Source organism: Eleutherodactylus coqui, chromosome 2, assembly GCF_035609145.1.
Source record: "Eleutherodactylus coqui strain aEleCoq1 chromosome 2, aEleCoq1.hap1, whole genome shotgun sequence".
Lineage (NCBI taxonomy): Eukaryota > Metazoa > Chordata > Amphibia > Anura > Eleutherodactylidae > Eleutherodactylus > Eleutherodactylus coqui.
The window spans coordinates 11,983,314-11,995,775 of record NC_089838.1 but is presented as its reverse complement, the minus strand read 5'-3'; the positions used below and the strand labels follow the sequence as shown (position 1 = coordinate 11,995,775).

The 12,462-nt window shown below is 50.1% G+C and overlaps 1 protein-coding gene across 1 annotated transcript; it reads left to right on the top strand.

The window, feature by feature from the left end:
• Nucleotides 1-2,789: 2,789 nt before the first annotated feature.
• MCAT (malonyl-CoA-acyl carrier protein transacylase) lies at nt 2,790-10,615 on the top strand. The gene is made up of 4 exons (XM_066590363.1): nt 2,790-3,295; nt 5,186-5,273; nt 6,272-6,489; nt 10,119-10,615. Exons 1-4 carry the CDS (start codon nt 2,864-2,866, stop codon nt 10,524-10,526), a joined length of 1,146 nt encoding a protein of 381 aa, XP_066446460.1. The 5' UTR covers nt 2,790-2,863; the 3' UTR covers nt 10,527-10,615.
• The last annotated feature ends 1,847 nt before the right edge of the window (nt 10,616-12,462 follow it).

Sequence of the window (12,462 nt, the reverse complement as noted above, 5' to 3'; positions counted from 1 at the left end):
CCTGGAAAAGCCTCATGCCCATGTAAGAGCAGGCTCACACGAATCTCTCTTGCACGGGCACGCAGTGAGTACGCAATCACGTTTACTTGCTGCGTACCGCCAATCCCCATGCGCTATCTTGCCGTGTATGCTGGCATAATACTACCAAAATAGAGCATGCTGCAATTTTTTTGCGCAAGTAAGGGCTCTTCTTCACGCTGGCGATCGTGAGAAACATGCTGCAAAATCGCATTTAAGTTCACGTGATTTTTGAGCAGCAGCGATGGCGTTTCGTGCAGCGCTGCCGCCTGCGATTTTCTTGCGCAATAAAATCACGCAAAAATCAATAGGAATTTGTAACATTAAAAAGGCAGCGCACGAAATTCGCAAGTTCGTGCGATACGATAAAAAGGAGGCTCCATAGGGAAACCTGGGCTAGCAAAAAACTCAGAGCGCAGAAAGTGACGTACGGCGATTTGTTTTTTCCACATGAGGGAAAACATCGCAAATGGGAATGAAACCATTGAAAATCATTGGTTTCCTAATTCTGCTTTTTCACTCATTCTCACATTGTGCAAAAATCACACGATTTTATCACCAGCGTGAAGGCGGCCTCATACGTGTGTGAAAAAGCTGGTGTGCGTGACCCAACACCTATCAGTAGGCTATTGGCATTGCATGGCGCACAATGACAATATGCCCATGTGAGAGGGGCGTTAGTAGAATGCCTGCAGAAATACCATATATCGCAATACTGAAGTATTGCAGTACAAGTGATCAAACAATAACAAGTTCAAGTCCCCTGTGGGGAGTGAAAAGAAGCGAAAAAATTATTGTAAAAAATCTCAAAAAGAAAACCTTTTCTACTTGTATCAAAGCAAAAAAATTTGCTATCGTCATGTCCATATTTCTTTAAAATGACACAAAAAAACTAAAAGTTGGTATATGTATGATCATACTGACCCATAGTATAAAGTTATCGTGTTACGAGGGGGTGCTGAGAAGTATTGAGCCTTACCCTATGACACTATTCTACATATCCCCCAGGATGCCAACGCACCTGCCACATCTTTCCCGCAGCTTTTTAATTCCCTGCAAATAGAATTCTCCCGACTGCTGGTCCAACCGCTCATTTGCAGCATTCGTTGCTTCCAAAACCCTCCCAAACCTTTGTCGCTTTAGGTGTTTTTTGAGACTGGGGAGCAGTTGGATGTCAGACAGGGTCGGGTGAATCACTTAGCCAATCCCAGCCAGCGCTCGATGAACCAATCACAGCCATTCATTGAGCGCTGGCTCTGATTGGCTAAACATCAGCCAATCACAGCCAGCGCTTCCAGGAGGCGCACATTTTTCAATCCCCTGCCAGAAGAGATGAAGAAGACCAGTGTCGGGGATCGGGAAGCGCACCTAGGGGAAGTATACTTTTTAAAAGAAAAAAAAAATCTGTAGCTAGGGCTTATTTTCAGGGTTAAGCTTATAGTTCAAGCCGTGCCCCGAAAATCCTCGCATGTGGTGCTACAAAGTCACACAACTTTGTAGCACCACATATGACATTATAGCGCTACAAAATCGTGGTGTCACTGCAAGAAACCGCAGCGATATCACACGGACCAGCGCTGCCGCTAATAGAATAATAAAATATAATTTAAAAAAAAAAAGTTTTTTTTACATTTTTTCCGCAGGCAATATTCAGGACCAGCCCTCCCTTCTTATTACACGTTCCTCCCCCAGTGACGAGCTGGTTATAGGGATCCCTCCGCATCCTTGCATATTTTCTAGGGGGAGACTTGTCAGTAGAGCCCCCTAGCTGCAGGGCAGGGAACAGCACCCAACAGCTCTCCAACTGTGGTGAAACTACAACTCCCAGAATTCCCTGTCAGTCAGATGCTGATGCGTTTTGAATGCCGTGGTAATCGCGATAGAACGCTCTTATTGATTTCAATGGGACCTCGTAGACAGACGTTCGAATGCGGCATTAGAAAACACAGCAATCGAGCGCTGTCCGCTCTGTTTTGCCGTGTTTTTGCACTTTTTAATGCACCCCATAACCCATCACAATCCGTCCAAAAACGGCGGTAAAATCATGGCATTCTGACAACGCCGTGTGGCCTAAGGCAGGGGCGCAGCTAAAGAGGCTCATGGGCCCGGGTACTAACGTTTATCTCGGGTCCCCCAGTAAGGGGCTTATTTACGTGAGCGATATTCTTGCACGAGATTTTTGAGTGGCCTTATCCACATGAGTGAGGCTAAAAATGGCAGCATGTTCCATCTTTTGGCGCTCCCACGGAACGCCTCGCCCATTGTTTTCAATGGGACCTTAAATGACGTAGCATGGCGCTCGCTTGCCGTGCGTGTGATGTTTCCCATTGAAATCAATTGAAAACACCTGCAATGCTTTTAAACAGACGTGAGGATCGCAATTTCACAGAAGTGATGTAAGGCAGTTTAAAAAAACGCGTTAAAAATTCACGTTGGCGAGCAGCATATCGCGGATGTAGCCTCACATAGGAAGAAGCATTCGCCTCTTCTCCTGTCACCACCGCTGGAGACAAGACACTGCTGTTTGCTTGGTAGTCTAAAGTGAGGGAAATGCCCTCACCCGCCATCTTAACTCTGGGCAAGGCCAAAACCTGAGCTTAATATCATTTAGACATTTTTAATATAATTAACTATTATCATCTGCAATTATAACTGCAGGATATTTACAATTTTGCACCCGAATTAGTAATATAGTAGAACGGAACGTTTCTGCTGCCGAGCTTGTTTCCGGAAGGAAGCCTTTAGCGTTGCACAGCTCACCCGGAAGTGAGGCCAGGGTGACCCACGTGTTAGCCAGAAGCTTGTGTAGTCACGTGCTGTGTGTCAGTGATCCCCCCCAGCAGGCATGGGGAGCCCCTCACTTCTCAGGTCGTGCCTCCATAGGGGGGTACTGTGTAGGGGGCACCAGGCTGCGCAGAGGTGGGCATCAGATAGTGCTACAGGCAGTGTGAAGGATATTGCCAGTTTACTGGAGGGGGCAGAGGTGGACAGAGAAGAAGTGGTAGAAAAGTCCCCCCCGACCAGGTTGCCCTCTGACAGCACGGTGGTCCTGTTCCCCGGACAGGGCAGCCAGCAGGTGGGCATGGCCCGCGGGCTCTTGCGGTATGCCAATGTCAGAGCCATGTTCCTCACTGCCCAGAAAGTGCTGGGGTACGACCTGCTGGAGCTGTGCCTCAAGGGGCCTCCGGAGGTGCTGCACAAAACGGTGCACTGCCAGCCGGCCGTCTTCGTCACGTCCTTGGCTGCGGCGGAGAAGCTCAATCACCAAGTCCCTAAAGTAAGTTGACCGCTCATCGGCTCGCGCTACGGCTCGTTCACACGGGCGGATTTATGTTCCGTATCATGCGCATAATTCAGACGGACGTATTTTTCACGGGATTGTCGGTCATTTGGGAAAAATCGCTCAATGTCCTAATCCGAAAGTGCTCATTAACATTTATGGGATCATGAAAATGCGCGGCGGCGTTCGTATAGCCTGCGTTTTTACGTATGTTTGCAGGAGACCTTGTTAAAAAAAAAGGGTCATTTTTGCATGCGTGGAAAATAAACTGTATATGCAGCAAAAACCCCCCATATGCTGCAGAAACGCCGTATACGGGTTGTAAATACGCAGCGTATTAGAGCGACTGTGGACCCCTATGGGAATGAGCCCTTAGTCTGTGATCGGACGTGTTGCAGAATTACAGCTCGGCATGCTGGGACTTGTAGTTTTGAACATGCAGAAAGTCATTTTCCAACTGTGGGTGTACACAACATTTCTGTTCACTGGTAACAGCAAGCAGAGGTTTTGAAAACTGTAAGGAGTTGATATACAAAGTAGGATTAAAAGTTTCTCCACTTCTTGCCCATCGGTTATAAAGAGCGCCGCTCGCTGTGGAGGACCGCCCCTCCGGGATTACACAGGACCCATTGATATGAATGGACAGTGTGAAATACTTCAGTTCTCCTATGGTGGCGCTGCAGGGGACTTCACTTACTGCCAGGTTTCGTCCGAGATCACAGCTCATCCCTGCGGGTCCTTCTGGAGGACATTATGATCAGCTTATTGCTTAAGTAAAAGCGGGAAATCACTTTTAATTTAGTTTTAGCTGCGCAATTTTTGTCATTTTTTCCAAAAGACGTCATTGAAGGTAAACGAGGCGTCCAAAGTTTGCTAGTAATAATAATAAACTTTATTTGTATAGCGCCAACATATTCCGCAGCGCTTACATAGACGGGGGATACAGAAAGACAAAAGTACAAAAATTACAGAACCGCGGTTACATAGTAATCAGTTGATGGAAACAATAGGGGTGCGGGTCCGGCTCCAACGAGCTTACATACTACAAGTAATGGGGTGATACAGAAGGTAAAGGGCTGGAGATGTGCCCGGTATGGCGGGGTGAAGATGTGCCCAGTATGGCGAGGTGGAGAGTGTGGGATGCTATACACATAGACAATGGTCAGACATTTAGCCGTGTGACGGCAGAAACAGTATGACTGCAGGAGCGGTTTATGGTGGCTGGCAGGGATTGCAGTCAGTAGGTCAGGGAGCATGTTATCAGGCGGAGTACAGAGGGGTTTGTTTAGGGAATTCGGTATGCCTCCCTGAAGAGGTGCGTTTTTAGAGCACGTCTGAAGTTCTGCGAGTCCTGGATTGCTCGGGTATCCTTTGGTAGTGCGTTCCAGAGGACCGGTGCTGCTCTGGAGAAGTCTTGGAGGCGGGAATTAGAGGTTTGACTTAGAGGAGCGCACAGTCTAGTTTCGTTGGCAGAGCGGAGAGCCCGGGCTGGTGCGGGGGAGGCCGATCACCGAGTTGCAATAATCGAGCCGGGAGTGGATGAGGGCAACAGTAAGCTTTTTTAACGTGTCCACAGTGAGGAAAGGGCAAATTCTTGCGATGTTCTTGAGGTGCAGCTGGCATGTTCGGGCCAGAGATTGGAGTTAGGGGGTAAAGGAGAGATCAGAGTCGAATATGACCCCAAGGCAGCGGGCATGCTGGGAGTTATGGTGGCACCACACACTGAGATGGAGATGTCAGGATGAGGTCGGTTAGTGGAGGGTGGAAATACCAGTAAGTCAGTTTTAGAGAGGTTTAGTTTTAGGTAGAGAGAGGACATGGTGTTAGAGACAGCGGACAGACAGTTGGTGATGTTTAGTCACTTGTACCCTTGTCTTCTTCCTCCAGGCGTTGGAGAATTGTGTGGTGACGGCCGGCTTCAGCGTGGGAGAATACGCAGCTCTTGTTTTCGCCGGGGCATTGGATTTTGCGGAAGGTAGGAAAATTGATTCCTTGTAGATTCGGCGAGCGCGGAATACAAGTGTTTTGAAGTCATTGTACGGGTCGTTTCACATCTGACAATATTAAACATGGGGATTTTTTTTTTAAACAAAGTGCAAAAATGTTTTTTGTTTTTTTTTCCCATTTCCTTTATGTTCCTGTAGGGGACTTGAACCTGCTGTCTTCCGATCGCACTGATAATACATTGCAGTACTTCTGTACTGCAATGTATTATCCCTTCTCATAGTGATCACAGGCCATGGCGGATGCGAACGCTATTGTCTGATGTCCGGTTGCCATTGCATCACTGAGGGCCGATCATGTCACAGAGTGAGCACCCATCCTCTGTGAACACTTCACATGCTGCTATCAACATAGATTACGGCATGTAAGGGGTTAACAGCAGGGATCGGGGTTGTCACCCATCCCCGCTGTTGCAGCGGGAGTCTGGCTGTCCCGCTGTTGCAGCGGGAGTCTGGCTGTCCCGCTGTTGCAGCGGGAGTCTGGCTGTCCCGCTGTGGATGGTGTGGGCTCAGCTCCTAAGCCCGCGCAATAGCACGTAAATTTACATCCATTCACAGCAACCAATACCCACCCAGGACGTACATTTACATCCTGGGGTGGCAAGAGATTAAAGTGCTTGTTCGGAAACTCTGGAGGACCACTGCTTGGGATCTCTGCCAATCAGCTGATCGCTGGACCTTGTGTGGACACACAGCGGTGGAAGAAGATAGTGCTGTCCATATTGCAGTGGCCCGGTATGGTACTACATTCAATACCTGCAGTAACAAACTGGGCTGCTGCAGTGTTGCTATCAGCTTCCAGCACTGACAGCTCAGCGATCAGCAGATTGGTGGGGATTCCGAGGAGCAGACCTGTTAGTAACCCATCCTGGGTGCCGGTTATCGATTGTAAAAGTTGTGGACATCCCCTTTAATTTAGAGAACGTTTTTTCTTGCGCAGTCTTCACAGCTGGAGTGTTCTTTATTGCAGCTCTACATGCAGTGAAGATCCGAGCGGAGGCCATGCAGGAGGCGTCGGACGCTGTACCAAGCGGGATGCTCTCTGTGGTCGGGACAGCCAAGACTCGCTACCACTTGGTCTTTGCTGAAGCTGAAGAACACTGCAGGACGCTGGGTATAGCAAACCCGGTCTGTAAGGTGGCCAACTACCTGTTTCCTGATGGCAGAGTCATCGCCGGACATATAGAGGTGAGATTCTTTACAAGATGATGTATTCCGTTATCTACATGGTCATACGAGACACTATTGATCAGAGGAGGGAGGACTACAAGTGACAAGCGGCTTACCATGTTTGTTGCTGTGAGTAAGAATACAGATATCCAGTGGTCACTTATCTACCCACCATGGGGTATAAAAGAGTTGGGCAGGTTGATCTGGGATATGCCCGCTGCTTAAAGAGCCTCTGTCACATGCTTTTATCACTAAGCTGAGTCTGGGGCCCATTATACTTGCCTCCCCCCTCCTTACCCCGGTGTGAGCGCTGGAAGCCGCCACTGAATGCATCGAGGAGCGCTGCTAAGTAGTCCGCCCGTTATAGAATTAGAAGAGGCGGACTGCAGTGAGCGGCGGCTTCCAGCACTGATACTGGGGGAACGATGGGGAGGTAGGTATAATGCGTCCCCGGACCACAGGACTAAAAGTAGGTGACAGATTTCCTTTAACGGCAAATGTCAGTTGATTCCTTTTATTGAACTTTATCTCCATTTTCTGTTCTTTTCCACCATCACAACACAAAGCGTACTTTACATAACCTACAGAGAGTCCCCCTAGCAGAGTATGGCTCTGTCCGCCGCACACAATGTCTTTTCGGCTCCTCAGTCGGTGTCCATGTGTAACAGCGTCTCAGCTATATCTCTGTAGCAGTCCGCAGCCTCCATCATTCCCATCTAGACCTCGTACCTTCTACCCCTCCTCCTCCCTGCTACCGTATATCCCACACATACAGAATTGTATCTCTTTCCCTAGAGCGTTCTGTATTTTTCTCCATGGTAGGTTTTTTAGATAACCAAGTCTTGAATAATCTAAAGCCCAACATTGAGATCCGCTAAAAGAGATTAATATGATGGGCTAGGATGATGGGCTAGGAACGTCCTTTTCCCCTTCTAGTTCTGCCTCATCAGCGGTGACTCCGGCGAGCCAAAGATCCGATATCCTAATAAATGATAATAGTGATATAATTGCAGACTGTTAAGTTTGTCCTCCTTAGACGAGTACCTGCCCGCTCGTCTCTAAAGATTGGGGGACCGGCGCGGGTGACAGGTGAGTTGCGTCGGGGGGGGGGGGGGGGGGGGAGAGAGAGATCTCCCCTCCGTTCCTCCCCGCTCTCCCCCGCCCCCCGCCGGCCCCCGAATCTTTTAGATACTCGGCTAAGGCACTACTCACTCATCTCTGGTGACGTCCCTACGCTTGTAATGAAGCGCACGCTGCGCTCCACCATTTAACTCTACTGAAACACGCTGCGTTCCAAACAGAACGTCTGGCGTGCGCCGCATGCACCTCCCCATTCACGGCCACTGACAGCGGCGTCCGAGATGGCATGGAGTAACTACCAATAAGTGAGCATGTAACTTGTTCTATAGGATGAGTCACATTGATATATACTCAAGGAAGGCGCATTATATCGCCAAAACGCGTTGCCTTTCCCCCAATAACGCACGACTATTTGAGCCCCCCACCGTACGGCCTCATCCTTCCCCTCTATTGAGCCCCCCACCGTACGGCCTCATCCTTCCCCTCTATTGAGCCCCCCACCGTACGGCCTCATCCTTCCCCTCTATTGAGCCCCCCACCGTACGGCCTCATCCTTCCCCTCTATTGAGCCCCCCACCGTACGGCCTCATCCTTCCCCTCTATTGAGCCCCCCGCCGTACGGCCTCATCCTTCCCCTCTATTGAGCCCCCCGCCGTACGGCCTCATCCTTCCCCTCTATTGAGCCCCCCGCCGTACGGCCTCATCCTTCCCCTCTATTGAGCCCCCCGCCGTACGGCCTCATCCTTCCCCTCTATTGAGCCCCCCGCCGTACGGCCTCATCCTTCCCCTCTATTGAGCCCCCCGCCGTACGGCCTCATCCTTCCCCTCTATTGAGCCCCCCGCCGTACGGCCTCATCCTTCCCCTCTATTGAGCCCCCCGCCGTACGGCCTCATCCTTCCCCTCTATTGAGCCCCCCGCCGTACGGCCTCATCCTTCCCCTCTATTGAGCCCCCCGCCGTACGGCCTCATCCTTCCCCTCTATTGAGCCCCCCGCCGTACGGCCTCATCCTTCCCCTCTATTGAGCCCCCCGCCGTACGGCCTCATCCTTCCCCTCTATTGAGCCCCCCGCCGTACGGCCTCATCCTTCCCCTCTATTGAGCCCCCCGCCGTACGGCCTGAACCTTCCCCTCTATTGAGCCCCCCGCCGTACGGCCTCATCCTTCCCCTCTATTGAGCCCCCCGCCGTGCGGCCTGAACCTTCCCCTCTATTGAGCCCCCCGCCGTACGGCCTCATCCTTCCTCTCTATTGAGCCCCCCGCCGTACGGCCTCATCCTTCCCCTCTATTGAGCACGAAGATCCTTTCTTTTTTATTTTTTTGCATTTACAAAAAAGCCCACCATTAGAGTGGACTTCCTCTCCGGACCCCCTCGATCGAGATGGGATTAGGAACAAGTCACACGTAATAAGGCTAACGGGGACGAGGAGGTGCTAGCGGGCTGCCCCCACTATAGGAGTCCCTTACAGGGAGCGGATGTGACCATATCTGAGGCGCTGCTGATTTGTGTTTGTGGGTCTTGGAGGGCTGTCGTTCACATTAACACGTCGCCCTCAGTTTGGGGTTCAGTCTATTCTTTTGGAAACCACCTACTTCGAGAGTGCCTGGGGCATTTATGGTGACTTTACACTGAATGGCCACCTTTTTTTTAGAGCCTTCATACTTGCAACAATTCATCTTGGCATAGATCCACTCGGTGATGAAATGGTTCTGCAGGAATATCGGCCCCTGTGGACAGGAAGCTTCCTGTAGTTGCTGCAGATTAGATGGCGGTGCTGGGGTGTTCTGACCGGCTGACAGGAAGGGGTCAGCGATTCATGCTGCTTGTGCCAAATTCTCACTTCTCATCAGCATGTGGCAACAGAAATCTGGATCCATCCGACTAGGAGAGGTTTTTCCGCTGCTCAGTGATACAAGTTTTGCGCTCTTTTGCCCGCTAGAGTCGCCTTTCTGTTTCCCTTAGACACAATGGCGCTGGAACTGGTCGTCTGCTGTTATAGCCATCTGTACTAAGGAACGGCGAGTTGTGCGTTCGGACGCGTCTGATTTGAGCATCAGTGTTGTATCTGGCTATAATTTTCTTGCCTGTTGGAATGATTCCTGACATCCTCCTATGACCCCTTTCAGCAACAAGTTGTTTCCATTCATGAGATCTCTTTTGCTGGATGCATTTTCTCAATCATGCCATTGTCAATATACTCTCCACTGTATGAGAAAACCGCCCATAGTTGGCAGTGAGGCCCGGCTAGCCTCGCACCGAGGAGCGGCCTCGTTACTCCGATCGCTGGTTTCTCCCATCTAATGTGGATTCACCTTTCGGCTATGTGCATAACCACGGAAGATTTGCCGTGGATTCCACATCCAAATCTGTCCCCCATTAGCTTCCGTGGCAATCCACGCCATAGTGTATACAGCGGGAAGAACAAGCGATGTCCCTTCTTGACCCCAAATCCGTATTGGTAATTTTGTATGCAGATTTGCTCATTGATTTTATGCTGTACCCGGGGGGCCCCTTTAGCTGCAGCACACTTCCCCGCCGTCACACTGATACTTTTTTTTGTTCTTCCAGGCTCTTCAGTTCCTGCAAAAAAATGCCAAAAAGTTCTCCTTGACTCGGGCGAAGCTTTTGCCGGTCAGCGGCGCCTTCCACACCCCTCTAATGGAGTCCGCCGTAGAACCTGTGCAGAACGTCCTGCGGACGCTGAGCTTCAAGCAGCCGCTAGTAAACGTGTACTGTAACGTAGACGGGAAGAGGTACAGGGACGCCTCCTCCATCGACAAGCTCCTGGCCAAGCAGCTGGTGTCGCCCGTCAAATGGGAGCAGGTGATGCACGCCATCTATGAAAGGAGGCCGGGGACAGACTTCCCTTTGACTTTTGAAATGGGACCGGGCTTTCAGCTAGGAACGATTCTTAGGCTCTGCAACCTGAAGGCTTGGCGGTTGTACAAAAATATAGATGTTTTTGAAAGTGACTGATGAAAAGAAATGGCGCGTCTGTACCTTTAAGTGGTCGCTGAACGGCTGACTAATTACTTTTATAGAAAATACAAGTCGTTTTACAGCAAGTTACAAGTAATAATCCCACTTCTATGTTTTTCCTGTTCACACGTTAAAACTGGTGATTTTGCTGCAATGTCAAGTTGATGGGAATTGTAGGAAAGCTGGGTGACAAGCAAAATAACATGTGCAACCCAGCTTTCCCACTCTTGAATCTAGGCCCTTAGATGGGGGCTCTTTCTCTGGACCTTTGTGAGTGAGATTAGAAAGTAGCTAAATGGAATAGCTGCATGCAATACCAAACTTCTCCTGCAGAGTCAGTGAACACCCTCGGCAAATGAGGCAGTTTGCTAGGGGTCTTAGGAGGCGGAGCCAGACACATGATGATCAGCTGATCGCTGCACCGACTTGCATGTTAAATGGCTTGTACCAAGATACACGTTTGGTAGGTGATAAGTCTGATGGGTGGGGGTCTCGCCACTGAAACGCCTACTCATCCCGAGAAGGGGGGCCCATTTCTTCTGCGCTTCTCACTGCACCCAAAGCAGTGAGGAGGAGATTGACTGAGGCTATGACCGCACACATGCAGTGCTACCCCATTTTCAGTGGGAGGGGCGGAGATGGCGCTCCGATATTTCCGTCATCCCCGTCATCCCCATTAAAATAAGTGGAGCGTCGCCACATCTGCAGCCGCAGCTCTGTTCATCATGGGTAGGAGAAGAGGCCACGCAGGGATGAGAAGAGGGGACACAGGACCCCAGTTCTTGGGATTGGTGGCTCAGTGGTGAGACCCCCATCTGTCAGACTTTTATCACCCCCTTTAAAGGGATCACCTGTGTGATAAGAACACACCTGGAAAGACCGGAGCATAGCAGGTTCCAAGGTGGCCAATAAAACCTCCCCTTCGTGACTCTCCCACGCTCCTTGTACAACTGCCATTGACTTCTATGGAGTTACAGACAGTGTAGCACAGGATACTCGGCTATATCCATCCTCCCGGATAGGAGCGAGGGCTAGAGGTGGGACACTGTGGATTGAATGTAAAGGAGCAAAATCCGCAAGGGTATGTTGGCACGTAGCATCGGGGGAAATCCGTGGCAAATCCAATGTAAAAAAAGGGTCAAAATCCATAGCATCGGCGCAGATCCGCAGCAGACGTCACTCCTTCACTGAAAGGGTGAAATGTGCTGCAGATCTGCATCAGGTGTACTATGGCCTAAAGGGGTCGTCCCAAGATGTAAACGTGCTCCCCATCCACAGAGTAGGGGGTAAGTGGTCATTGGTGCCGATCACGAGAACAGGGATCCTGTCCGTGGTCCTCCCTTAGCAATCCCTGGTAGTTCCATAGTGATTAATGTTCTTACCTTTTCCAGGAGGCGCTGTAGAGGTGCGTTCTGTATTAAAGTTGTGTTTTATATATTCCGCGTCTAAGAAAAGAATGACTCGGCCGGATGAGCAGGGAAACCGGGGCCCAAGTTGGAAGTGGGATTTCTCTAAGGGGAAGTTCACTCAGAATAAACTCTTGGCCTTTCATAGATACAGATGACAAGATGCGGGAAGAAGAAAAACACTTGCAGGGACTTTTTAAAGAGCACTTTTGCTTTCAATTGCACCAGTGACCCCTGCAGGCCAACTTCAGTATTGCATTCCATCAATGAATCCACTTCTTCCCGTTTGTAGCGAATCTGTGTGTGTTTAATAATGAATATTCAGCCCCATCAGCTGGTTTGTATCACATCCCGCAGGAACGCTGTGCGGTACCGCAGAGGCATCACATCCCTTCCTCGGCACAATGCTCGGACATTACCTCCAGCGAAGGCCGTCTTCACCCAGCCAAGAAAATGGCACGAGATTTGTGCGTTGTGGTATACACGAATATGAACCTCATTCTTTTGAATGGAGTTATACACCTGAG